This window comes from Dipodomys merriami, unplaced genomic scaffold (genome assembly GCF_024711535.1).
Source record: "Dipodomys merriami isolate MVZ:Mamm:240054 unplaced genomic scaffold, mDipMer1.0.p SCAF_6, whole genome shotgun sequence".
Classification (NCBI taxonomy): Eukaryota; Metazoa; Chordata; class Mammalia; order Rodentia; family Heteromyidae; genus Dipodomys; species Dipodomys merriami.
The window spans coordinates 11,238,599-11,264,589 of NW_027206179.1; the positions used below are offsets into that span (position 1 = coordinate 11,238,599).

Genomic DNA, 25,991 nt, shown 5'->3' on the forward strand with positions numbered 1-25,991 from the left:
ATCGAGGCTCTAGGCCAGGCCAGGCAAGAAAATTAGGGGGGAACCCCATCCCATCTCAACCAATGGCTAGGTGCGGTAGAGCACACCTGTCATCCCGGCTATGCGGAGAAGTCTAAAGTGGGCAGACAGAGTCCAGACCAACACTTAGGCGGGAAGTGACACCCCCGTCTTGATCATAACCAAGAGCTGAGGGCGCGGGTTAGCAGTGCAGCGCCCACCTAGCAAACACCGGGAACGTAAGCAATGCGCGCAGCGCTGCAGTGCGATCGGGGTTCCGTGGGGGGCACAAAGGGCGATGCGGGGGAGGGGGTCATCGGGGAGGACCCTGGCTCGGGCTGTGCTCATCCTGGAAGGCCTCCTGGAGGAGGGGGTCCAGGGCAAAGATGGAAAGAGGCGGTCAGAAGGCGGGGGAGGAATGAGCTGGTTTCCCGGGGAGGGGGGCGGGGAGGAGGGGAGCCAGGAGGAAGGCAGAGCTGGGCTCCATCCAGACCGTGAAATCCGTCCAGAGATGAGAGGAGGACTCCACGTGAGCCCCACGCCTCCCCCGGGGCCTACTGGCGCAGGCAGCCGCTGCCAGCCGGCCTCCTTCCTCGGCTCCTCCCGGCCCCCTGGGGCGGCCGCCCGAGGCCTGCCCACAGCTGATCGGGTGTCAGCGCTGGGCGCTGCTGGTGCGAGGGTGCCGGTAACTGGAGCCTGTCTGTCGAGGGCGCAAGGGCCGGTGCTGCGGGAGGTAGGAGGCCGGGCGGAGGGAGGCCGGGGAGGGGGCTTCCCCCAGGCTGGGACGAAGGGCACACACACTGCTGGGCCCCAGGGTGCGGGGCCCCCAGACACACGCACTCACGCTCCCCCGCTGCCCACACCCCGGCCCTCCTTCCTGTGTGCGCCACCCACCTCCCCCTGCCCTGCGCTCCACCACCTCCCACCCCCCCCCCCCCCCGCCCTTGCCACCTCCAGGAAGCAGAACACCCCCACCCCAGTCTCGCTGAGGTCCCTCCTGCCCAGAACACTGGGGGCTGCCCTCACCAGTGTCTTCCTGCACTGCTTTGGGTGTGATTGAGCCATCAGGGAGGGGTGGAAGAGAAAGTGGGGTGGGAGGATGGTGGGAGAAATGGGTGGGTAGATGGATGGATGAGTGAATGGATTGATGAATAGATGGATGGGTGGATGGATGGATGGTTAGTGGGTAGATGGCTGGATGAGTGGGTAGGTGGGTGGGTGGTGGGTGAATGGGAGGGTGGGTGGATGGATGGTGGAGGGGTGGCTGGAAAGGTGGGTGGATGAGTGGATGGCTGGCAGATGGGTGGGTGGATAGATGGGGGATGGACAGATGGGTGGGTGAGTGGATGGATGGATGGATGAGTGGGTGGATGGATGGGTGTGTGGCTGGATGGGTGGGTGTGTGGGTGGATGGGTGGATGGGTGTGTAAGTGAGTGGATGGGAAGGTGGGTGGATGGGTGGATGGATGGGTAGATGAGTGGGTGGATGGATGGATGGGTAGGTGAGTGGATAAGAGGGTGGGTGGATGAGTGGGTGGATGGATGGATGGGTAGGTGAGTGGATAAGAGGGTGGGTGGATGAGTGGATGGATGGATGGGTAGATGGGTCAATGGGTAGGTGAGTGGATGGGAAGGTGGGTGGATGGGTGGATGGATGGATGGATGGGTAGATGGGTGGGTGGATGGGTGGATGGATGGATGATGGGTAGATGGGTGGGTGAATGGATGGGTAGGTGAATGGATGAGAGGGTGGGTGGATGGGTGGGGGTGGATGATGGATGGATGGGTGGATGGTGGATGGATGGATGGGTGGATAGATGGGTGGGTAGATGAGTGGATGGGAGGGTGGGTGGATGGAGGGGTGTGTGGGTGGATGGTAGATGGATGGGTGGATGGGTAGATGATGGATGGATGGGTGGATGGATGGATGGGTGGATAGACAGATGGGTAGATAAGTGGATGGGAAGGTGGGTAGATGGATGTGTAGATGAGTAGATGGATTGATGGGTGGATGAGTGGGTGGATGGGTGGATGGATAGGTAGATGGGTGGGTGGATGGATGGGTGGGTAGTTGAGTGGATGGGAGGGTGGGTGGATGGATGGGTAGATGGGTAGGTGGATGGATGGGTGGGTAGACCAGTGGATAGCAGGGTGGATGGATGGGTAGATGAGTGGATGGGTGGATGGTAGATAGATGGATGGATGGATGGATGGGTAGATGGGTGGGTAGATGAGTGAATGGGAGGGTGAGTGGATGGGTGAGTAGATGAGTAGATGGGTGTGTGGATGAGTAGATGGGTGGGTGGGTAGATGAGTGGATGGGTGGATGGATGGGTGGATGGTGGATAAATGGGTGAATGGATGGGTAGATGGGTGGAAGGAGGGGTGAGTAGATTAGTGAATGGGAGGGTGAGTGGATGGATGGGTAGATGAGTAGATGGGTAGATGGTGGATGGATGGGTGGATGGATGAGTGGATGGGAGGGTGGGTGGATGGATGGGGTGAATGGGTGTGGGTGGATGGGTAGGTGAGTGGGTGGGAGGGTGGGCAGGTGGTCTGGAGGTGGTATGTGGACACTGGTGTATATGGAATTGGTGGTGGTGGCTGTGGGGTAGGGACTGGAAGCACAGGTGAATCGGGGAGAGGAAGGTGGCGAGGAGGTCTCCAGGTGGTGGACAGGTGGAAGCGAGGCCCCTCCCCCTGGTGGGTGGAGGCGGCGCCCCCCCCCCCCCCCGCCCCAGGCCTGTCAGGGCTGGAGAGTCTCCCTGTCCACCACACCCATGGGTGCAGGGCAGGCAGCTCAGCCGGTGTGGGAGGGTGTGCGCTTGGGTTCCTGAGTGACCTCGCAGCTGCCCACACATCCCCCCGGGCGGGAACTGCGCTCTCTCCCAGAGGCCACGCACAGTGGTGGCCATGTTCTCTCCGAAGACTCAACAGACACCTGCACAGGGGCCTGGTAACCACGAAGCCCCGATTACAGAAGAAATCAGAGCGCTGGTGGCTCTCGTCTGTCATCCTGGCTCCTCAGGGGGCTGAGATCTGAGGATGGAGGCTCAAAGCCAGACCGGGCGGGAAAGTCCATGAGACTCTGATCTCCAATGAACCACCAGAAAACCAGAAGTGGCGCTGTGGCTCAAGTGGCAGAGCGCTCACCTTGAGCTGAAGAGCTGAGGGACAGCGCCCAGGCCCAGCAGTCACTTCGGTTGTTTATTGGTGTTTCACTGCTGACAGGAGTCTCACAGCCAATCCTGCCCAGGCTGGCTTTGAACCGCGACCCTCAGGTCTCAACCTCCCCGGTTGCCAGGATGACAAGCGAGAGCCACCAGGGCCTGGCAGACATGATTTAAGGCATTCTTGGTGGTCCTTATCACACGATTCAAAGTCTGCAGCCCCGTGAGATCCGCGTGGCAGCTGGAGACGCGGGCGAGGTGCATTTCTCCGGTGCCTCCTGTTGGTTGGCAGGCCCGTATGACCAGAGGCTGCACTGAAAACAGACTGCGACTTGGTCGAGAAAGAACCAGCCCCCCATTTTCTAGATGAGGGAGGGCAGGCTGTCCTCCAGAGGCCATGCAGTGGGTGGGAGGTGCAGGGGGCGGCTTGTGCCCTGCCCCAGGGAGGAGGGGCAGGAGGGAGGCAGCCGATGGCCTCACCGACCAGCCAGGGTGTCAACCCCCTCTCCTCCATCCCCTCACCAGGTGCCCTGGGGTCTGGAGAAACACCAAGCCCTCCCAGCTATGAAGACCCTCCGGGCGCGATTTAAGAAGACAGAGGTGAGTCTCGGGTCACTGAGGGGCACCGGGCTCTGGCCAGTGCCTTTCCCGCTCCCCCACTCCCCAACTCTCACCAGATTTAACTACTGGCAGCTTTGAAAGGAGCAAGTGGCCTCTGCTCCCCACCCCTAACTCTCTGCTGCCCTCTGCTGGCCGCCACCTGTCCTGACACAGCCTTTTGGCCACGCAGCCTTTGATCCCAGGGTCTCCTCATCCTGAAGAACCCCGTGTTTCCTCCTCTTCTCCCCCCCTCAACCCCCCACCCCCACCCCTCCTCCAAGGTCGACTCTAGTCACAGCTCTCCAGGCAATCTCTGCCCTTCTAGCCATACCTAAGAAGACTCGAATCTTCCCCTCCCTCCTTTTCTTTTCTTTCCTTCCAATCCTGGGACTTGAGCTCCAGGCCTGAGTGCTATCCCCTGAGCGTTTTCATTGAAGGTGAGTGGTCTGCCACGTGAGCCACGGCTCCACTCCTGGCTCTTGGCTGGTTCCGTGGAGACTAGGGTCTCACGTGGACTTTCTGGCCTGGCTTTGAGTCTCAAGCCTCAGATCACAGCTTCCTGAGTAGCAGGGATTACAGGAGGGAGCCACCAGCGCCTCTCACTCTCTGAGAGTCTTTCTGAGGTGATGAAGGGAGGCTCAGAGAGGCTAAGGAAGTTGTCCAAGGCCATACAGCTGCCTTGGGGGTGGGATGACAGTAGAAATGAGAAAGGACGGTGGAGAGAGGGCGGGAGAGAAGAGAGAGAGGGGAGGGGAGAGGGAGGGGAGACAGAGACCCACAGAAGAGGGAGAGGAGAAACTAGAATACATGTCTACAAGATGGGGTGTGTGGGGCATCTCCCAGGAATGACCCCCCCCCAACATTTCCCAGGCCCGGAAGGAAACAGTTTGCAACAGAATGCCGGTCCAGTCGCTTTTACAAGGAGAATTCTATTTAAGTCAAGCCTGGAAAGCCGAAGCGCTGCTGCGGCTGAGACCCGCAGTTCTGACGCGAGTTCAAAGTCAGGCTGGGGACAGAGAGGGGCTGGCTCAGCAGGAGGCCTGGCCTCTGTCCATCCCCCTCCCTTTCCCTTCCTTCCCTGCCCTTCTCGGGTTTCCAAGCCTCCGCCAGAGTCAGGTTCAGCTTTTGTACAGCGGCCCCAAGGGAAGAAAGCCAACACCGGGGCCTCTGCGTCCCGGGCTGCGGCCACCATGGCGCCTGTGTGGAGCCCCAGGACCACCAGGTGGGGCTGGTGAGCAGCCGGCCGGCCCGCCGTGACCATCCGGCTCCACCAGGTGGCGGAGGTGAGCCAGGTGTCCCGACTGCAGTGCGCCGCAATCTCCACGAGGTGGCGCAGATGAGCGGCGGGACTGCGGCCTGCCTTCCTCATCCGCAAAGATGGGCCCACCTGTCGGGGGTACAGACCCTTTGCACTTGATTCAGATGTCAGAACATCCCCACCGGTGGGTGGGCCGAGTCTTGTGGCGTTTGGGAAACTTCAAGGAAAGCCCTGTGTGTCTGTACATCTGTGGTGTGTCTACCTCTTCCTTTTTAATTAATTAGTTAGTCAATTAATTAACTTTGAACAGTGAACGTGCTACAGGTTAGTGCTCACCACTGAACAACATCTCAGCCTCTAAAGTTCTTCACAACTGCCTGGCAACGTTAGCTCACAACTGGAATCGCGGCCTCTCGGGAAAGGCTGAGGTCTGGAGGACCGAGGCTTAAAATCAAGCCCAGCCAGAAAAATCCAAGAGAGACTCCGTTTCAATGAGCCAGCAAAACAGTCAGACTAGATGCTCTGTTCAAATGGTACAGTGCCAGCCAAGCTGGAAGGCTCTCAGGCTGGTATTGCTGAAAACAAAATGAAATTCGGGCGGGGGGGGGGGAGGGAGAGAGAGTGTGAGTGTGTGTGTGTGTGTGTGTGTGTGTGTGTGTGTGTGTGTGTGTGTGTGTGTCCTGGGGTTTGAACTGGAGGCCTGGGCGCTGTCCCTGGGCGTTGTTGCTCAAGGCCAGCACTCTACCACTCGAACCACAACTCCACCGCCAGCATTTTGGTGGTTCATTGGAGATAAGAGTCTCACAGACTTTCCTGCCTGAGCTGACTTTGAACTGCGACCCTCAGATTCCAGCCTCCTGAGTAGCTAGGATGACAGCTGTGAGCCACCAGTGCTGTGCTTCGAAAACAAATGAACAGGGCTGGGAAGGTGGCTCAGTGGTAGAGCGCTCGCCTTGCATGCATGAGGCCCTGGGTTCGATTCCTCAGCACCGCATAAGCAAAAAGAAAAAAAGCCGGAAGTGGCACTGTGGCTCAAGTGGTAGAGCGCTAGCCTTGAGCTGAAGAGCTGAGGGACAGCGCCCAGGCCCAGAGTTCAGGCCCCACGACCACCACCACCAACAACAAAAAGAATGATTGCGGTCAAGGGGTCTGAGCACTTGCCTAACTTACAGAAGGCCATGGCTTCTCTCCAGCAGTGGAAAATGAAGACAAACAAGATAGAGAGGGGGAGAGAGACAGAGAGCCTGAAAGAGAGGGAGAGACAGGAAGAAAGGAGGGGAGGGCAGGAGGAGATCTCTAGCCATCCAGGCAGCATGGAGGGGACTGAAGGACTCCTCCGGGACCTCAAGACCCCGTTCTGCCCAATGGGAGGGAGGTTCCATAGGCCCCGGCAACCTGAGCACCAGACAGGGAGGCTTGGGGTCAGCATGGCTCTGATCAAGAGGGGACAGACACACGTGGGCGGTGGGGGGGTGAGGGGGGAGCGGGGGCAGAGGCTGGGTTAGTGCACAGGCGGAGTGCGTTCTTCACAAAGGGCCAGGCTGCAGATATTTTTGGTTTTGGGGCCAGGCAGCGTCATCTTCCCGTTTCAGCTGTGGAGATCAGTCGCCCAGCGATCCCTGGCCATGGGGCCAGGCTGTGACCCCGCCGGGCTTCCTGGGTGTGCGGAAATGACAATTCCCGCTCGCTTGCACACCTCTCAAAGCGCTCTTTCCTTCCTCACCCTGCTCGCAGCCATTCTTAGCTCTTGGGCTGGGCCAAGGCAGGTGGCGGGTCGTGGAGAGCCGGGTTCATTATGGTGAGTTGAGTCCCTGGAAATGGAGTGAGCGGACATGGGCCAAGGGCAGAGGGGGGCCCCAAGGGGGCCCAAGTCCAGCCAGGGGGCCGTGGGGACAGGCGAGGTGACCTCTGTGGGACGGCAGAGAGACATCTGTACGGGGGTTGGAGTGACTTGAGCCCCTGGAGGCCAGCACCGGTCATGGTGGGCTCACAGCTGGTGGGTTTGGTGGGTTTGGTGTACGCCCATGGTCTCCCTGGGGGACAGGGTTGGGGGGCAGTGGCAAATCTGAGGCCTGAGCTGAGAGTTTGTAGGTGAGCACCCAACAAAGGCCCAGCACCCCCCCCCAACACACACACCAAGAACAAAAAACCTAGCCCCCATATCCACAGTGTCCCGGGGGAGACCCTGCAGTGCCTAAACCATCACCCCAACTGGAATTTTACCCTCAGTTCCCAGAGGAGGAAACGATGGCTCAGAGAGGGCATGTGACCTGCCCAAGCTCACACAGCAAGGTGGGGTCTCTTAGTGCAGAAGCACCAGGCTCTCTGATGGGTGACCCATCATGATGTAGCCCTGAGCCCCTCCCTTTGCTTGCGGTGGGGTGTCTGATTATACCCCAATGTCTACCTTTTCATGGATCCCTCACTTCTCACCAATTCCTGTCCTGTCTCCCTTGGGACCTGGCTCGATCTCTGCTCAGGTCCTCCCCCACCCCACCAATCCTGGTGTCCCTGTCCCCAGGACTCCTCCTACAGTGCTCCCATAGGCAACAAATCCAGAGGCAAGGATTTTTGTTTCATTTGTCGGTCATGGGGCTTGAGCTCAGGGCTTTGCACTTGCTGGGCTTTTTTTCCCTTCCTCCCTCCCTCCCTCCCTTCCCTCCCTCCCTCCCTGCCTCCCTGCCTCCCTCCCTCCCTCCTTCCTTCCTTCTTTTTGTTGTTGTTGTTGGTCCTGAAACTTGAACTCAGGGCCTGGGCGCTGTCCCTGAGTTCTTTCGCTCAAGGCTAGTGCTCTACCACATGGAGCCGCAGCTCCACTTCTGGTTTTTAGGTGGTGAATTGATGGGATGAATGCGTGAGTGAATAAATGGACATAGGAGTGGATGAGAGAATGAATGTATGAATGAGAAATGAATGGGGTGAGCGAATGAATGAATGAATGAGGGAGTGAAGGAATGCAAAAAGTACTGAAAGGCTGCATCGGTGGAGGTCCCCACTTGCAGTCAGCTGCACCCCAGGCCCGCAGGACGAAGAGGAGATGGAGGAGGCAGAGAAGGATCCCGGAGCCTGTGAGGGGCGGCGCCCCCCACCCCCTCCCCCGTCCCCTCACCCCGCAGGGCAGCGGCCCCGCCCATCTCCCCGCGAGAGGGCGGGGCCGGGAGCACGAGGGCGGGGCTCCGCCGGGGAAGGCGTGGCCAGGACCGTGGGAGCGGCGCCGGGTGGGCGGGGTCAAGAGCGTGAGAAGGGCGCTGGGCGGAGTGGTGCGCTGAGCGGGGGTGGGCGGGGCCTGCGATGTGGGCAGGGTGCTGGGTGGGCGGAGCCGCGCCGGGTGGGCGGAGCGTCGGGCTCCGCCCCCGGTCCGTCCCGCGGCCTCCCAGACACCGGCCTGGCGCCCCCGCGGCCTCCCAGACACCGGCCGGGCGCCCGGGACGCCATGAAGCAGCTGTGCCTGTGCGCGGCCGCCTCCTTCGCGGTAGGGCGCGGGGCGGGGCGGGCCGGGGGCGGGGCGGGGGGCTCCGATCCGTCCTGTCCCCGCCCCGCCCCGCCCGGCCCCTGCCAGGTCTCCACCCCCACCTCCACCCCCAGACCCCGATGCCCGCAGGCGCGGGGCGGGGGGCGCGGGCTTTGGGGGACAGATGCGAAGTTTGGGGACGCTGTGTGGAGGCCGCCCCGAGGCCGGGGAGGGGGTGACGCTCAGGACACTGTGGGGACCCGATGTGGGCCCGCGGGGGGGCGGCCTGGGCCTGGACGCCCGGCGGGAGCACCCGGCAGACTTTGGGGAGGCCCTTTCTCTGGGCCGAGGACTCGGGGTGCGGGGATCCGGGCACTTGCGGGCTTTGGGGGAGAGGTTCTGGAAGGCTTTCCAGGCGGCCGCCTCTGTGCACAGGCCTCGGGGCCCTGGGGGACAGGGTGGCCCTTCGCTTGGAAGGACGGACGGCAGAGGGGCGTCGGGGGCAGGGAAGGCTCTAGAAGGTGGCTTGGACGGACCTGTGGCTGGGTTTGCTGGAGGAAGTGTGAGATCGGGGGGACATAGCATTTATTTTGCGAAGAGGGGCTCATGCCAATGGGTGATGCTGCTGGTGGGCTTGGGGTGGACCCCTGGGGCGAGGGCCTGGGGGCCCGACTGATGGGGGTCACAAAATTGGGAAGACACTATCTCAGGCTCCCCCTCGGGCCCAGGACCACCCCCCCTCCCCTCCCCCCCACAGCTTCGGCTCAGCCCCACCGACCTCGGCTCCTGCCCGCCCTGCGGCCCCTGCCCCATCCCGAAGCCCCCAGCCAGAGGCAGGCGCCAGGCAAGTGCCAGGGGCGGGCGGTGAGAGCCGGGAGCCGGCACCGTGTGCCAGGGGCGTGGGGGGGAGGGTGGGGGGGATCCGGGAGAGGGCAGCAGCCCACCAGACCCTCCCCCACACCCCCCCTGCATGGATCCTGCAGGGCCAGGACTGGACCAAAAGTGACCAGCGGCTGCTGCAGGCAGTGGAGAACGGCGACCCTGCCCAGGTGGCTGCGCTTCTCGCCCGCAAGGGCCTGGTGCCCACCAAGCTGGACCCCGAGGGCAAGTCTGCGTGAGTGCCCGCAAGCAGGGGTGGGGATGGCCGGGCCAGGCTCCTGCTCCGGCTGACCGCTGACCTCTGGCCTCTAGCTTCCACCTGGCAGCCATGAGGGGAGCAGCCAGCTGCTTGGAGGTGATGCTGACACAGGGCGCCAATGTGATGAGCGCCGACGGAGCAGGTACTGCAGCGGGGGGGGGGGGGGGGGGGGGGGGGGGGGGGGGCAAGGGAGGGGAGAGGGGGAATCCAGTGCTCAGGGCCAGGTTCAAGGCCCCAGTGTCCCCTGCATCAGAAGGGAGTTGTCCCCACCGTCCTTGGGGGCTGGGCACAGGGAAGAGGCCGCCTGGTGTCTGAGGATGGACACCATGGCTAGCACTATGGCCACTTGTGGATGAGGAAATGGGTGAGACGCAGGGTTCGAGGAATAAGGGAGTATCTGGAGACTGGGGGGGGGAGTTATCTGGAGACTGGGGGGGGGAAGTATCTGAGAAAGTGGCCAAGGCAGAGGGCAAACCTGAGATTCCCTCCAGCAGCAGCCTGATAATAAAGTGGACCAACACTTGAAAGCACTGTTCAGGTGAAGCTTCTAGTGCCACCATGTGGTCAGCGGAGAGCAACTGAATTGGAGAGTACCTGGAGTCAACAGGAGTAGCTGGGCAGGGTGGCAGAGTAGCTGGGCTGGGAGGGGAGTAGCTGGGCTGAATGGGGGGGTGTTGAGGTCAGGAGACTTAACAGGTTGAGTGTGGCAGATACTGAGGAGAGCTGGGTTGGGTATGGACAGTATCAGCAGCTTTGTGAGTAGCTGGGAAAAAAGGAGAGTCTGACAGGGGTGCTGGCAGCTCACGCCTGTCATCCCTGCCATTCAAGAGGCTGAGATCTGAGGATCAAGGTCCAAAGCCAGCCCAGGCAGGAAAGTCCATGAGACTCTTATCTCTAATCAACAAAAAGCTGGTAGAGCCTGAGCATTGAGTAGACAATGCCCAGTTCCTGAGTCCAAGCCCCAGTAACAGCACGTGTGCACCAGCGTGCGTGCACGAGTGCGCGCGCGCGCGCACACACACACACACACACACACACACACACACACACACTAAACCAAACAAAAAGGACAGCCAGGCTCAGGTGACTGTCATCCTAGCGACTCAGGAGGCTGAGATCTGAGGATCACGGTTCAAAGCCAACACAGACAGGAAAGTCCATGAGACTCTGGTCTCCAATTGACCACCAGAAAACCAGAAGTGGTGTTGTGGCTCAAGTGGTGGAGTGCTAGCCTTGAGTACAAAAATCTCAGGAACAGTGCCCAAGCCCTGAATTCAAGCCCCATAACTTACAAAAACAAACACAAACCAGAAAGCAGAATTATGATAGCTGAAATAATAGAGATGAGATGCATGGCCAATGGGAAGCTGGCTCCACTTGGCATAGGGGTATAGCCATGTCTGAAGCTCCAGAGCTACAGGTGAAGCAGACGAGGCCCAAGGAGTAGCTGGGGTTGTAAAGTATCAATAGGACAGAATTGGCTGGCGGGGGAACATGGTATGCAAGTGAGCATGCGCAGACAGCACGCTATGGCCCACAGGGGGCAAAGCCAGTGCATTGGGTGGAGTGAGTAGAGTAGCTTGGGCCTGGGGAGTAGCTGGGGGGAATGGGAGCTGGGGACTGGGAAGTCTCTGGCTGGAGAGAGTAGCTTAGTTTTGAGCAGCAGTTGTGGATAGGAGCCTTGGAAAGTCATCCCAGGCATGGGGAGTAGCTGGGGGTGCCTGGAGCAGCCTGCATTCCCATGCTCCTCCTCTTCCTTTCAGGTTACAATGCCCTCCACCTGGCTGCCAAGTATGGGCACCCGCAGTGTCTCAAGCTACTGCTACAGGTCATTTGCTTGTTGTGTGTGCATGTGTGCTGGTACTCGGGCTTGAACTCGGGGGTTCATCCTCTGCCGCAGCTTTCTCTGCTATTTATTTATTTATTCACTTATCTGTTGTTCCCGTTGTGGGGCTTGAACTCATGGCCTGGGTGCTGTCCTTTTGCTTTTTCCCCCTTCTTTTGCTCAAGGCTGGAGCTCTACCATGTGAGCCACAGCTTTGGGGTGGTGAACTGGAGTCTCACAGACTTTCCCTGCTTAGGCTGGCTTTGGACCCTGAGCCTTAGATCTCAGCCTTCCCGAGTAGCTAGGAGTACAGGCGTGTCTGGATTCACATACTTTGTTTTGCAACCTCAGACACTCCCTGAGTCCCAGATACTCCCGTGGCCCCCACTACGGGAGAGCCCAGCGAGTTTCAAATCTCCCGTCCTCAAATCTCCCCTCTTACATCCTCATCTGAGCTGGGCCACTTCACCCTGAACCCCAGTGGCTCCCAAGACCAGCTTTCCCCAGCTCAGTGTTCCCCCAAGGCCACTCAGTGTCCAGCTTCTCCCCAAGCACCAGCTACTCCCCTCACTAGCTATCACCACAGCTGAGCATCTATTGGGGGGCTGTGACAGGGCATGCCTAGTGGCCACCCCAGGGGCCGAGTGGTCTTGGGACATCCAGGACGGATGGCCTCTCTTCATGTTACCCGCCTCCCCTTCCCAGGCCTCCTGCGTGGTGGACGTGGAGGACAGCAGCGGGTGGACAGCCCTTCATCATGCAGGTGGGTGCTGCCGCTCCCTCCATGGATGGAGAGCACCAGGAACCTGGCACAGCTTAGACTTTGGCCACCCTTTGAACCAAGGGCTGTTTCTCCCTTGATAGAGTGTAGGTTTAATTCTCTCCCACCCACCCCCTCTTTGGTGGGGGGCGGGGGGCTTGAACTCAGGGCCTGGACTGTCCCTGAGTTCCTTTGCTCAAGGCTAGAGCTCTACCACATTGAATCACAGCACCACTTCTGGTTTTCTGGTGGTGCCTTGGAGATAAGAGCCTCACAGACTTTCTTTACTAGGCTGGCTTTGAACTGTGATCCTTCCATCTCAGCCTCCTGGGTAACTCGGGTGGCAGGCCTGAGCCACCAATGCCCAGTGAGTTTAAACTGTTTTGAAAGAACGGCTGGAAATCCAGAGGCTCAGCCTGATAGGACTATCCTCCTGTCAATCATCTGAGATAGACTCCACTTCCCAGAGAAGGGCGGGCACCGGCCAGCCCAGACAGAGCTGACCAGAGGCTTTTCCTGGGGGAAATAACAAAATTGGGTTCAAATGTCCTGAGTTGGCATTTGCTGCCCCCTAGTGGTGACATGCCTCTGCGTCCAACACGCAGGCGCGTTGTTATTTAATGTTATTTCCTTGAAGGCTTTTCAGCCGTGGTCTCCCTCTGTAGCCTAAACTGACCTGGCACCTGGGATCCTCCTGCCTCCGCCTTCTAAATGCTGGGATTGCAGGCATGCACAACCACACCCGCCCCTGTTCCTCTTCCTTGGAACCTCATTTTTAAACGTTTCTTTGTTTTTTTTTGTCGGTCGTGGGGCTTGAACTCTGGGCCTGGGTGCTGTCCCTCAGCTCTTCAGCTCAGGGCTAGCGCTCTACCACTTGAGCCACAGCGCCACTTCCAGCTTTTTTCTTATGTGATGCTGAGGAATCGAACCCAGGGCCTCTGGCATGCAAGGCAAGCGCTCTTCCACTGAGCCACCTTCCCAGCCCCATCCATGAGATTCTTAACTCCAATTAACCACCAAAAAAGCTGGGAGTGGAGCTGTGACTCAAGTGGTAGAGCACCATCCTTGAGCAAAAGAGCAAAAGGACAGCCCCCAGGCCTTGAGTTCAAGCCCTAGGACCAGCACAGACACACAGAAGCCGGCCAAGGTGGAAGGCAGGGCTCTCTCTAGCGTTCTCTCTTCCCTCTTCTCCCCAGCGGCTGGTGGCTGCCTGTCTTGCTCAGAGCTACTCTGTTCATTCAAGGCGCATCTGAACCCCCGAGATCGGGTGAGCTCCTGAGGCCTTTTTGGGTGTGGGTGTGGGTGTGGCAAAAATGGCCCTGCTCTTAATACATGCTGTCACCGAGTGGCAGGGTCCTTTTGCAAAGTTCTGGGGGGTGAGATCCAGGGTGGCAATTACTCATTCCACCTCTCCCCTCCTCTCCCCCCCACTCCACCCAGTCGGGCGCAACCCCCCTCATCCTAGCTGCTCAGATGTGTCACACCGATCTGTGCCGCCTCCTCCTGCAACGGGGGGCTGCCGCAAATGACCAAGACCTGCAGGGCAGGTAAGCACCTCCCCTCTCCACACATCTGTTCTGTGTGCTGTGTGAACTGCGGAAAGTGTCTTAACCTCTCTGAGTGGGGGAATGTCTTCAGTGCGCTTCTCCTCCCAGCTTGGGTGAGGGACCTTGGACATGTCCTCACCTCCACAGGGGTTCCCTTTCTCCAACAGGACGGCCCTGATGCTGGCCTGTGAGGGGGCCAGCCCCGAAACGGTGGAGGTGCTGCTTCAGGGCGGGGCCCAGACGGGCATCACAGATGCACTAGGCCAGGATGCAGCTCATTATGGCGCCCTGGTGGGGGACAAACTCATCCTACACCTTCTCCAGGAGGCGGTCCAGCGCCCCTCGCCACCCAGTGGTAATGCCAACCCCTTCTCTCTCATTCATTCCTGTAGTTTCTAACACCCCCCCCAACCTTTTCCCCATTATAGACAGTTTCAAGGTACCCCAGTGTGCTGTTACAGGAAGTTTCATAGTGCTTTCAAGTGCCATGAGCATTTAGACTGGTCCAAGACTCCAGTCTGATCTCCAGGCCATCTTTATTCTAAGAAGTGGCAGCCATGCTGACCCCAGCGAGAAGTGCCACCATCCTGCCTGTGTCTCCCTCCCCGCACCCCCCTCCCTCTGAGTTTCTAGGTCCTTTCCTTCATTCTGCCAGCCCTGGATCCTTGAAATTCCTGACACTGGGGCCAGGTGTGGTGACACACTCCTGTAATCCCAGCCCTTGGGAGGCCTTGGCAGGGAAGCTGGAGAGATGTAGACCGGCCTGGTCTCCATAGCGAGACCCCAGTCCCCACAATTAAGTAGCCATCCCTGGTTCTTGGGAAATAGGGAGCCCCTCTCTCCCCAAGTGCGCTTCCTTCAGCTGGGGTGAAGGGGTCCTCCCAGCTGATGCCTGACGCTGCCTCTCTGTCCTCCCACTCCCCGCCCCCCAGAGCTTGACTCAGGAGAGGCGTCATCTCAGGTACGGGCCCTTGAACCCCACTCCCTGTGCCTGTCCTTTCCGCATTCTCTGACCGGAGATGAATGCCCAGGGGTTCAGGATCCGGTGGGGTATGCTGCCCCCTTGTGGCACCCGCGGGCACTGCAACACTGCACGGTCTGGGTGGGAGCTGGGGAGCTGGGGCCCCCCATCCGGACAGGGGAGGCCATGGCTGGTGTGTGTTGGGGGGGGTCAGGGTGTTGTCTCCTTTGAGGGGGACCTGGTTAGACAGTGCCCAGGAAGTCAGGGCGCAGCTGGGGTGGTGCTGGCCGTGGGTTCATCAAGTGGGGATGCCGCTCTGCCTACCCCATGTCCGCTTTATCCTCTGCCCCTCCCCTAGAACTCGGTGTCCAGCCAAGAAAAGCGGGGGGCTGCCAAGAAGCGGAAGGCACCCCAGCCTCCTGCCAGCATTCCTGTGCCGGTGAGGGGAGGGTCCTGACTGTGGGGGAGGAGGAGGGGGACCCCTGAAACCAGGACAGGGCACAGGCCGGGGGTGCCGTCTAACGGGAGTGCCCCCCACCCTCCCACTGGGGAGGGGACAGGACGACCGCGAAGCCTACGAGGAGATCGTGCGCCTGCGGCAGGAGAGAGGCCGCCTCCTGCAGAAGATCCGGGGCCTGGAGCAGCACAAGGAGCGCAGGAGGCCGGAGGTGGGCCGGCAGCAGAGACCCGGGCCAGGGGGGGACTTCCTTTACTCCCCCCTCGCTCCCCCATGCTGCGCCTGCCCCGCCAGGCGCCGGCCAGACTCACAGTAGAGGCCTTGAGTGAACCCGAGTCAGCGAGTGATTTCATGATTCGGCTCAAAGCCGGCACTGGGTAAAAACAAAAATCCAACCAGTAGGCTCAGTAGGCTCACGCCTGTCATCCTAACTACTCAGGAGGCTGAGATCTGAGGATCATGGTTCAAAGCCAGCCCCGGGGGGTGGGGGGGGGAGGAGTCCATGAGACACTTAACCATGAAAAAGCCAGTAACTGAGACGTAGCTCAAGTGGTAGAGCTCTGGCTTTGAGTGAAAAAGCTCAGGGGCAGCACCTAGGCCCTGAGTTCAAACCCTAGAATGAGTGCACGTGTGTGTGCATGCGCGTGCACACACACACACACACACACACACACACACACCAACAACAGGGGAAAAGCCCGTAGAAAACAGCAGACTCTGAACAGTAGTGAGTGCCCAGGCCATTGGTCAGGCTTGGCACCCATCTGTGGTTGGAGCTTGGGCAGGGAGGACCCCCAGCGGGGACCAGCCCAGTCTCCTCCTTCCTTCCCTGCAGGCCCTCGAGCCAGAAGCCAGCTCGGTGCACAGCCTGGAGAGACAGGTAGAGGGAGGGGGCAGGACTCCCACCTGACCTGGGTGGTGTCTCCTCCCAGGGGCGGCTGAGCCCCCCCCATCCTGCCCCCCCCCACGTGTAGGTGCAGGAGCTGCAGCAGCTGCTGGCAGAAAAGCAAGAGGAGAAGGAGAGTCTGGGACGCGAGGTGGAGAGTTTGCAAAGCCGGCTGTCCCTGCTGGAGGTGGGCAGCCAGGGGGCGTGGCCGAGCCGGGGAGGGGCGTGGCCGAGCCGGGGAGGGCGGAGCTGAGGCCGGCAGGTTCGAATGTAAGGCAGAGCCAGAGAGGGGCGGGCCCAAGCAAGTACTGGGCAGGGCTGGAATGGGGAAGAGGCAGGGCCTCGTCAACTAGGGGCGGGGCCAAGCCATGGAGGGGCAGAGTCAGGGGCGGGGCCAGGTTAGTGTAGGAAAGAACCAGGGGCCGGTGGGTGGAGCAAGTATTGGGCTAAGGCAGGGACTTAGCCAGACCTAAGCAGGGGTTCACCAAAGGTTAAGGGGCCTGGTCGTTCAGGCCCAGGGGAGGAGTCATCCAGAGATGGGTGGGTCTAGCACCTGGTCAACTCACAAGTCCATGTGGGCACAACATGCAAACACAAGGGTGCTGGTACACTCACAACACACTCACATTCATAGCACAACCAGGTACAGATGGTAGATTAGGGCTGGGAATGTGGCTTAGTGGTAGAGTGCTTGCCTAGCATGCTTGAAGCCCTGGGTTCCATTCCTCAGTACCACATAAGCAGAAAAAGCTGCAAGGATGCTGGGCTCCGGTGGCTGATGCCTATCATCCCAGCCACTCAGGAGGCTGAGATCTGAGGATCAAAGCCAGCCCGGGCAGGAAACTCCGTGAAACTCATCTCCAATTAACCGCCGGAAAACTGGAAGTGGCGCTGTGGCTCAAGTGGTAGAGCGCTCACCTTGTGCTGAAGAGCTGAGGGACAGTGTCCAGGCCCAGAGTTCAAGCCCCACAACCAACGAAAACAAAAACAAAAAACAAATGGGTAGATTAACACACAAGCTGATAATCCTGCACTTCCTTTTTTTTAAATTTTAATTGTAATTTTTGGTGAACATACTGTACAGAGGGGTTACAATTACATGGGCAAGATAATGAGTACATTTCTTATCAAGCATTGCAGCCTCCTCCTTTGTTTACCCTTCCCATCCCTTCCCAGCCTCCCCCCCCTCAATCCTGCACTTTCTTGAAGCCACAGGCACAGGTAGCACACCACACCTGTGTGCAGATACACACAGCTGTGTAGCCACATGCCCTGCCAAGACCCTCCTGTCTGTAGAGAACACTCCTGGCCTGCATGCCATGAAGTTGAGACCTGCAGACCCGCACATGTTATTATTATATGTACACACAAATCACCATATAAGCAATTTGCACAGCTCAGTGGCTAAACACACTAAACAACCCTGTTAAAAATGGGCACACACCAGGCAGGGCATGATAGCTCATGCCTGTAACCCCAGCACTCAGGAGGAGAGGCAGGAGGTTTGGAGTTCAGGCTATAGAGCAAGACTTGATCTTCAAAAGACATGGCAGGGCTGGGAAGGTGGCTTAGTGGTAGATCGCTTGCCTTACATGCTCAAGGCCCTGGGTTCGATTCCTCAGCACCACATAAGCAAAAAGAAAAAAGCGGGAAGTGGTGCTGTGGCTCAAGTGGTAGAGCACTAGCCTTGAGCTGAAGAGCTGAGGGACAGCGCCCAGGCCCAGAGTTCAGGCCCCACGACTGGACCCAAAAAAAAAAAAAAAAAAGACATGGCAACTCCACAGGAACCCACATTATTTGGGGGAGGGGGGGAAACATACAACTGAGGTGCAGCTTAGTGGTGAGCAATGGCCAGCACCACAAAAATAGCTGGGGGACCTGGTATGTGCCCCATAAATAGGAACCCGGGGTGGGGGGTGCTGTAGGTGCATGGGTTCCTTAGTTCTTTCTAGAGTCTTGGGGGGGTGACAGGTTAGTAGGGAGCAGGACCCCCAGCTGGAATCTGTCTCCTGCCCCCCTCTTCCCCAGAATGAGCGAGAGAACACGAGCTACGACGTGTCTACCCTACAGGACGAAGAGGGGGACCTGCCTGATGCACCTGGTGAACCTTCCCTGTCCCCCACTCCTCCCCCTAGAAGCCTCCTGAGGATCTGGTCCTGGGACACGCCCTGCCCACCCAGGATGGGAGCTTTTGGGGTGCTGGGAAGTGGGGGGGGGGTTCATGAACCATTCATTCCCCCTTGCTGAGCCAGTCCTGGGGATCCCAACACGCGTCTCTAGACTCCCTGTCCCAGTGCCCTCTGGCTTGGACCCCGAGCCTGACTGTGACCCCCGCCCCCGCCAGGGGCCGAGGCTCTGCTGAGCCCGTCGGCTCGGGGCCTCCTGGCCTCGCTGCAGGAGCAGGTGGCTGAGCTCACCAGGCAGAACCAGGAGCTGATGGAGAAGGTGCAGGTGGGTCAGCCGGGGTCACGAAGGGCAGAGGCCACGGCGAGGCCGTCCTCCGCCCCCTACCCCGCCCGATCGCACGCTTCGCCCCCAGATCCTGGAGGACTTCGAGAAGGAGGATCTGCAGGTGGAGGCCAACGGCGCCCCCGAGGTCATCCCGCTGCTGCTCTACGACTCCCTCCGTGCCGAATTCGACCAGCTCCGGAGGCAGCATGCCGAGGCCCTGCGGAGGCTGGAGCAGCAGGAGGCTCCAAAGAACCCCGGAGGCCACGATGAGACAGCCCAGGAGGAGGACAGGGACGGGGGAGCCAAGACCCCCCAAAAGAGGCCTTCCAGCGCAGGGCTAAATGGCACCGTGACTCCAGAAAGCCAAGTTAACGGAACCCTGGATGAAGAGACTGCTCGAGTTGAAACCACAGAAACCACCACGTTGGAAATAGCATCCACGAATCCCGAGGCCACGGGAACCCAGGCCACTGAAACCAAACGCGAAGACACGGAGGTCACAGGAACACCGGGGGACGGAGCCGAGGCTGTGGGAACAAAAGCCACAGGGGCTGAGATCCTAGAAGGGAAGATGGCAGAAACAGAGAACACGGGCACCAAGGCCACAGGAGCCGAGGCCACTGAAGCAGAGGCCACAAACCCCAACGCAAATCCTGTAGCATCAGAGACCAGGGGACTGGGCCACGTGGAAGCTGAGGGACTGGGAGCAGGCACCACCAACAGCGAGGCCACGGGAGCGGAGGCCACGGATGCGGAGGCCACGGATGCGGAGGCCACGGCTCCAGGGGTCCCTGCGGGTCCCGTCCTGCACCCTGGTGCTGCCGAGGCGTCGGAGAAGCTGCAGGCCGAGCTGGAGAGCAGGATCCGAGGCTTGGAAGAGGCTCTCCGGCAGCGAGAGCGGGAGGCGGCCGCCGAGCTGGAGGCAGCCCGCGGCAAATGTGAGGCCGCAGAGGCCGAGGCTGGCCGGCTGCGGGAGCGGGTACGCGAGGCCGAGGGCGGCGGGGCCGGCGGGGGCAGCGGCGGCGGCGACACTGCCCAGCTGCGGGCGGCCCTGGAGCAGGCCCGGGAGGACCTGCGAGGTCGAGACTGCCGCCTGCGGGAGCTGGAGGCAGCCGCGGCCCAGCTGGACGAGGCCCGGGCCGGCCGGCTGCTGGCCGAGGAGGAGGCCAGGGGCTTGCGGGCCGAGCTGGCCCGGCGGGAGGAGATGCGTCTGGAGCAGAGCCGGGAGCTGGAGGCGCTGCGGGAACAGCTGGCCACGGCCAGGGCCGCGGGGGAGGAGCAGCGGGCCGCGGCCGCCGAGCTGGGCGAGGCCAGGGCCAAGGCCGAGGCCCGGGCCACCGAGCTGGCCACGGCGTGCGAGGAGGCCCGGCGCGGGCTGGCCGAGCTGCGGGAGGCGTCCGAGGCGCTGCGCCAGGCCTCGGTGCCCGCGGCTGAGCACCGCCGGCTGCAGGAGGAGGCGCTGGAGCTGCGGGGCCGCGCGGCCAGCCTGGAGCAGGAGGTGGTGGCCACGGGCAAGGAGGCCGCCCGGCTGCGCGCGGAGCTGGAGCGGGAGCGCGCGGGCAGCGTGGCGCGCTCCGAGCACGAGCAGGTGGTGGGCGCGCTGCAGGCCGACGTGGCCCGGCTGCAGGGCCAGCTGGAGGACCTGGGGCGCCGGCACGAGAAGACAAGCGCGGAGGTCTTCCAGGTGAGGGATCCCCCCCACCCCCACACACACCCCACCCCGGGCCTTGCTGGTCACCCGGAGGCCTGGGGCAGGGCCTGGATGTGTTTTGTGGATGCTGGGCCCTCCGGGGCTGGAACTCTGGGCCTGGGCGCTGTCCCTCGGCTCTTCAGCTCAAGGTGAACGCTGTTCCTCTTGAGCCACAGCGCCACTTCCTGTTTTCTGAGTGGTTTATTGGAGAGAAGAGTCTCCCGGACTTTCCTGCTTGGGCTGGCTTCAAACTGTGATCCTCAGATCTCAGCCTCCTGAGTAGCTGGGATGACAGGCGTCATCCCAGAAATGTTTTACATCCCAGCACCCAGAACTGTTTTATATTTTAAAGGAAGAAATCTACAGGGACTAGAGGGGTGGTAGAGTGTCTGCTTGTCAAGCCTGAGGTCCTGAGTTCAAAATACCCCAGTACTGCCAAAAGTGAGAGAAAGAAAAAGAAAGGAAGGAAAAAAAGGGAGGGAGGGAAGGAAGGAAGATGTCTAGAAACTTTCATATCACTGGCAGAAATAAGGACATTGGTAGCAATAGAAAAACAAGAACAAGAACAATATCACTAACTCAAACAGAGCCCTTACTGTATGCACCAGGCACTGTCCTTGGCACATTCTATGTATCTGCTTAGAATATAGTAAATGGTAGCTTTTCTTATCATCCTTATTCTCCGTATGAAGAAATGGGCACAGAAAGGTGAAGTCACTTGCCCTGGGACACACAGCATGCTATCTGGAAGTGCCCAGAAGGGTCTATAAATCACACCCAGAACTTCCATGGGACCGAGTCCCTCCAGATGGACATGGGGTTGACTGTCCTCAGGCCAAAGCGGAAGGTTGAGAAGGAGCCCCATACATTCTGGGGGTACACACTGGTCATCTTGGACTACAGGTACAGCGTGAGGCGCTGTTCATGAAGAGTGAGCGCCATGCGGCCGAGGCTCAGCTGGCCACAGCCGAACAGCAGCTCCGGGGGCTCCGAACCGAGGCGGAAAGGGCACGGCAGGCCCAGAGCCGAGCCCAGGAGGCCCTGGACAAGGCCAAGGAGAAAGACAAAAAGGTGGGTGCCCCCCCCTGCAGGGTTAGGGCCTCCTAGTCCCCACCAGAGCTCAGAGAGAATCTGGGTGGGTGGTGAAAACTAGCCTCGGTCCCCAGCAGAAAAATCAGACAGCAGAAGAAGCAGAAGAAGGGAGGGGCTCAGCTGTAGCCCACCTGGGCTGCTGCTCTACTGGGTGGAGCCACAGGAGCGTGCATTGAGCACTTACTGTATGCCAGACCTAGCACCTGTGCGTTCACACAGGGGAAGCCTCCAGGCCACAAATCACATTCCAATAAGAGGAAATGAGGCACAGTGACATGAAGATACGCTCCAGAGCCACACAGCCCGACAGTGGTATTGCCAGGGTTCGACTCCAACAACAATAAGACTGACACCTGAAACTTTAGTTACTGGGCTCACTCTTTCACCTTATTGCTTTTCTCTTCCCACAATTCTTAACATCTAAAAGCTCCTTCCTTCCTTCCTTCCTTTCTTCTTTCTTCCTTCCTTCCTTCCTTCGTTTTTGTTGGTCATGGGGCTTGAACTTGGAACCTGGGCACTGTCTCTGAACTTTTGTGTTCAAGGCCACTGCTCTACCACTTTGAGCCACAACACCACTTCTGGTTTTCTGGTGGTTCACTGTGGATAAGAGTCTTACAGACCTTTCCTGTCCAGGCTGGCTTTGAACCATGATCTTCATATCTCAGCCTCCTGAGTAGCTAGGATTATAGGCGTGAGCCACTGACCCCCAGTTCAGTGCTACTTCCTTTATTTTCTTCAAAGATACTAGGAATTAAACTCAGGGCCACATGCTTGTAAGACATGCACCATAGCCAGGCGCCGGTGGCTCACACCTGTAATCCTAGCTACTCGGGAGGCTGAGATCTGAGGATCGTGGTTCAAAGCCAGCCCAGGCAGGAAAGGTCCATGAGACACTGATCTCCAATGAACCACCAGAAAACCAGAAGTGGCGCTGTGGCTCAAGAGCACAGGGACAGCACCCAGGCCCAGAATTCAAGTCCCATGATGGACCAAAAAAAGAAAGCCCTGTACAATTTGAGCCCCGCCCCCTCCACTCAAGCCACACCCACTCACCTCAAGCCACGCCCCACTGCGTAGGGGGCACTCTGCAGCTCAAGCCACATCCCCTTTGATGGAGACAGGCTTTTTCAACAGCTGGAACAATGCTTCTGGAGTTCAAGCCACGCCCCTTGGTTTGAGCCACACCTCTACCCTTGAGCCATTCCTCCAGCTTCTTTTTGGCCTTGGTTATTTTTCCAGGTAGGGGTGTACGTTTAACACCTGTGCCAGCCTTGACTTCATTCCGCCTGGTGTTTGTGCTCAGTAGCAGAGGCACACACCACAATGCCCAGACACTGGTTGACGTGGACTATTGTGAACTTTTAAGCCTGGGCTATCCGCAAACCCTCATCCCTTGATTGAACTCTGCCTCCCAAGTAACTAGAATCTCAGGCTTGAGCCATAATGCCTGGTTAAGCAGAAAGCATTGTTTTGTTTGGGTTTGTTTGTTTGTTCTGCCAGTCCTGGGGCTTGAACTCAGGGCCTGAGAACTATCCCTCTGAGCTTTATTTGCTCAAGGCCAGCACTCACTTGGAGCCACAGTGCCGCTTCCAGCTTTTTCTGGGTACATTGTACTGAGGAATCGAACCCAGGGCTTCATGCATGCTAGACAAGCACTCTACCACAGAGCCACCTTCCCAGCCCACAGAAAGCATTTTTATTCCTATTTTCCTGATGAGCAGATTTGGGGTTCCCATAGGTGAAGTGAAGAGTGAGTCACAAAGGCTTATCACTGGAGAGCTGTTAATGGGTCTAAGAGAGCTGGCCGCCTTGCTGTGTGGCCTCAGGCAGGTCACCTCACCTCTCTGAGCTGTGGCTTCTTCCTCTGTGAGTGGAGGATGAAACGGCACATTGGTGATGGGTAATTGACAGCAAGGCCAGGCGCCAGTGTCTCACGCCTGTCACCCTAGCTACTCAGGAGGCTGAGAGCTGAGGATCGCGGTTCAAAGCCAGCCCAGGCAAAGAAAGTCCTTGAAGACTCTTGACCACCAGAAAAACTAGAAGTGGTGCTGTGGCTCGAGTGATGGAGCGCTCACCTTGAGCTGAAGAGCAGAGGGTAGGACAGTGCCCAGGCCCAGAGTTCAAGCCTCACGACCGACCCCCAAACAATTGACAGCCGGTTCTCATTCTCAGTGCTGTGCACATCCGGACCAGGTGATTCGGATGGGGAGAGGGGTGTGCTGGTCCCTGAAGGGGCCTGGGCAGCAATGCCTGCCCTCCCCCCAGCCATTACATGCCAGCGCCCTTGCCAGCCACCACAGCTACGCATGTGTCTGTGTCACCCTGAGGGAGCTAGTGGTCTTTATTATAATAAGGTCATTTATGAAGCGCCTGCTGTGTACATGGAATCTCGGCACACCAGCAAAACCCAGTCCTTGGGCCAGATCTGTGATTCTGACCATATGAGCCACGAGATGTGGGTGGAAAGGGCCAGGTGCTGGGGGCTCACACCTGTCATCCTGAGACCTGGGGATCACGGTTCAAAACCAGCCCCAGACAGGAAAGTCTGAGAGACTCTTATCTCCAAATAACCACCAGAAAACCCGAAGTGGGGCTTGAACTCTGGGCTTGGGCGCTGTCCCTGCGCTCTTCAGCTCAAGGTGAGCACTCTACCGCTTGAACTCCTGTAAGACTCTTATCTCCAATGAACCACCAGAAAACCAGAGTTCAAGCCCCACAATTAAAAAAAAAAAAGTGGGTAGGGAGCTGGGTGCTGGTGGCTCACGCCTGTCATCCTAGCTACTCAGGAGGCTGAGATCTGAGGATCATGGATCAAAGCCAGCCTGGGCAGGAAAGTCCCACAGATTCGACCAGAAACTTGAACTACTCACTTTTGATCAGCTACCTCTTCTTCTTGTCCTGTGGAGACCCTCAACCTGTGGTTCTGGAGGAGTAGGAGGCTCACTAACAGACCCCTTCCTCCAGATCACAGAATTATCCAAAGAAGTCTTCAACCTAAAGGAGGCGCTCAGAGAGCAGCCGGCAGCCCCAGCCAGTCCCGAGGTGGAGGCCCTGCGTGGCCAGGTCAGAACTCTGCAGCGGGAACTGCAGGTGAGCGCTGTGTGTCAGGAGAGGGACGGGGAGGGCAGGATGGCGGGAGCCATGTCCAGCACAGACAAGAACATTTCCATGCGGAGGGCGGGCGCCAATAGCTCACACCTGTCCTCCTGACTACTCAGGAGGCTGAGATCTGAGGATCACAGTTTGAAGCCAGCTTGGTCAGGAAAGTCCCTAAGACTTTTATCTCCAGGGATCTAGCCAAAAGCCAGAAGTGGAGCGGTGGCTCAAGGGGTAGAGTGCCAGCCTTGAGAAGAAAAAAAATTCAGGGGCAACTTCTAGGCCTTGAATTCAAGCCTGAGAACTGGCACACACACACACACTCACACACACACACACACACAGGTGTGCAAGCAGGAAGTGATGGGCTGTTGGCACATGTGTTGTGGGGCGTGTCAGGCGGGGGTCTGGCTTTTCTGAGCACCCCTCCTCGGTGCCGGCAGGAGGCAGCCCGGGAGCACTGTGCCGTGGTGGCTTTGTACAGAACGCATCTCCTGTATGCCATTCAGGTGAGCCCCGCACTGTGTGCTGACTCCACGTCGGGTGCCCCGGGCCTGGGCGCACCTGACGCTGTCTGGTCCTCAGTGTCCCCTTCTGTGCAGTGGGAGGCTGACCATCTCTGTCATCGACTTGCTTGGTCTGGGGAGAGCAGGGGGCTAGGCCAGGCTCTCTCTCTCTCTCTCTCTCTCTGCCCCTCCTTGCACCCCAGGGCCAGATGGACGAGGACGTGCAAAGGATTCTCAGCCAGATCTTACAGATGCAGAGACTGCAGGCCCAGGGCCGCTGAGGCTGCGGGGCAGCCTCCCCTCAGAGCCGTGGCCCCCTCCAGACTCACAGGGGACACGGGCTTGGCGGACCCTCACCACCACCATAGGCCAGCCAGCCTGGGGCCTTTCCTGACCGTGTCCAGCTGGCTCCATCACCCCGCTGGTCCCTGCCTAGGCTGCTCAGTGTGGCAGTCCCTCCACGTCCCAACCAAGTCCTCACACAAGAGCGGTTGGAGAAGTAAATAAAAAATAAAATAAAAATTAAAAAAAAATTCACAGGATGCAAGCGCGTATGGCCTCATTACTGGGGACAGGGCAGGGGTGGGGTGGGGTGGGCCGCAGCAGGGGGACCTCCCCCCCCTGCTTCCCTCTACATCATCACTGAACTTAATGCAGCACTTTAAAGACCTTAGATGGGGCTGGGAAGGTGGCTCAGTGGTAGAGCGCTTGCCTTGCATGCATGAGGCCATGGGTTGGATTCCTCAGCACCACATAAGCAGAAAAAGCCAGAAGTGGGGCTGTGTGGCTCATGTGGTGGAGCGCTAGCCTTCAGCTGATGAGCTGAGGGACAGCACCCAGGCCCAGAGTTCAGGCCCCCCACCAGCAAAAAAAAAACAAAGACCTCAGATTCAGTGGGGAAAAGCCTACAATAGCATAGAGCCCTCCCTCCCTCCCTCTCCCTGCCTTCTTTCCTTTTTTTGGGGGGGGGGGTCTGGTCGTGGGGCCTGAACTCCCTCAGCTCTTCAGCTCAAGGCTAGCGCCCTACCACTTGAGCCACAGCGCCACTTCTGGCTTTTTTCTTTTTGCTTATGTGGTGCTGAGGAATTGAACCCAGGGCCTCAGGC

The 25,991-nt window shown here is 59.1% G+C and overlaps 1 protein-coding gene across 4 annotated transcripts; it reads left to right on the plus strand.

The window, feature by feature from the left end:
- The first annotated feature begins 682 nt into the window (after positions 1 to 682).
- Positions 683 to 25,417, plus strand: LOC138813904 (ankyrin repeat domain-containing protein 24-like). Of its 4 annotated transcripts, XM_070002487.1 has the most exons (22): positions 683 to 730; positions 3,693 to 3,767; positions 9,234 to 9,320; positions 9,460 to 9,590; positions 9,668 to 9,756; positions 11,378 to 11,442; positions 12,145 to 12,202; positions 13,396 to 13,466; positions 13,640 to 13,746; positions 13,914 to 14,101; positions 14,679 to 14,707; positions 15,066 to 15,146; positions 15,268 to 15,375; positions 16,000 to 16,044; positions 16,139 to 16,237; positions 18,079 to 18,151; positions 18,395 to 18,501; positions 18,590 to 20,185; positions 21,095 to 21,262; positions 24,248 to 24,373; positions 24,823 to 24,888; positions 25,089 to 25,417. In XM_070002487.1, the coding sequence occupies exons 2-22, from the start codon at positions 3,732 to 3,734 to the stop codon at positions 25,164 to 25,166; spliced, it is 3,408 nt and encodes a 1,135-aa protein (XP_069858588.1). In that variant the 5' UTR covers positions 683 to 730; positions 3,693 to 3,731; the 3' UTR covers positions 25,167 to 25,417. The 4 variants fall into 4 exon arrangements, with proteins under 4 accessions (XP_069858588.1, XP_069858590.1, XP_069858587.1 ...); XM_070002489.1 differs by lacking the exon at positions 9,234 to 9,320; XM_070002486.1 differs by lacking the exons at positions 683 to 730; positions 3,693 to 3,767 and adding an exon at positions 8,394 to 8,497.
- Positions 25,418 to 25,991: the final 574 nt, after the last annotated feature.

Excerpts from the sequence above, each read along its gene's own strand:
- LOC138813904 (XM_070002486.1), top strand. The coding sequence starts at position 8,459 with ATGAAGCAGCTGTGCCTGTGCGCGGCCGCCTCCTTCGCG. Across the intron at positions 9,321-9,459 it reads CAGCCAGAGGCAGGCGCCAG|GGCCAGGACTGGACCAAAAG; the intron begins GCAAGTGCCAGG and ends TGGATCCTGCAG. Across the intron at positions 16,045-16,138 it reads TGCACAGCCTGGAGAGACAG|GTGCAGGAGCTGCAGCAGCT; the intron begins GTAGAGGGAGGG and ends CCCCACGTGTAG.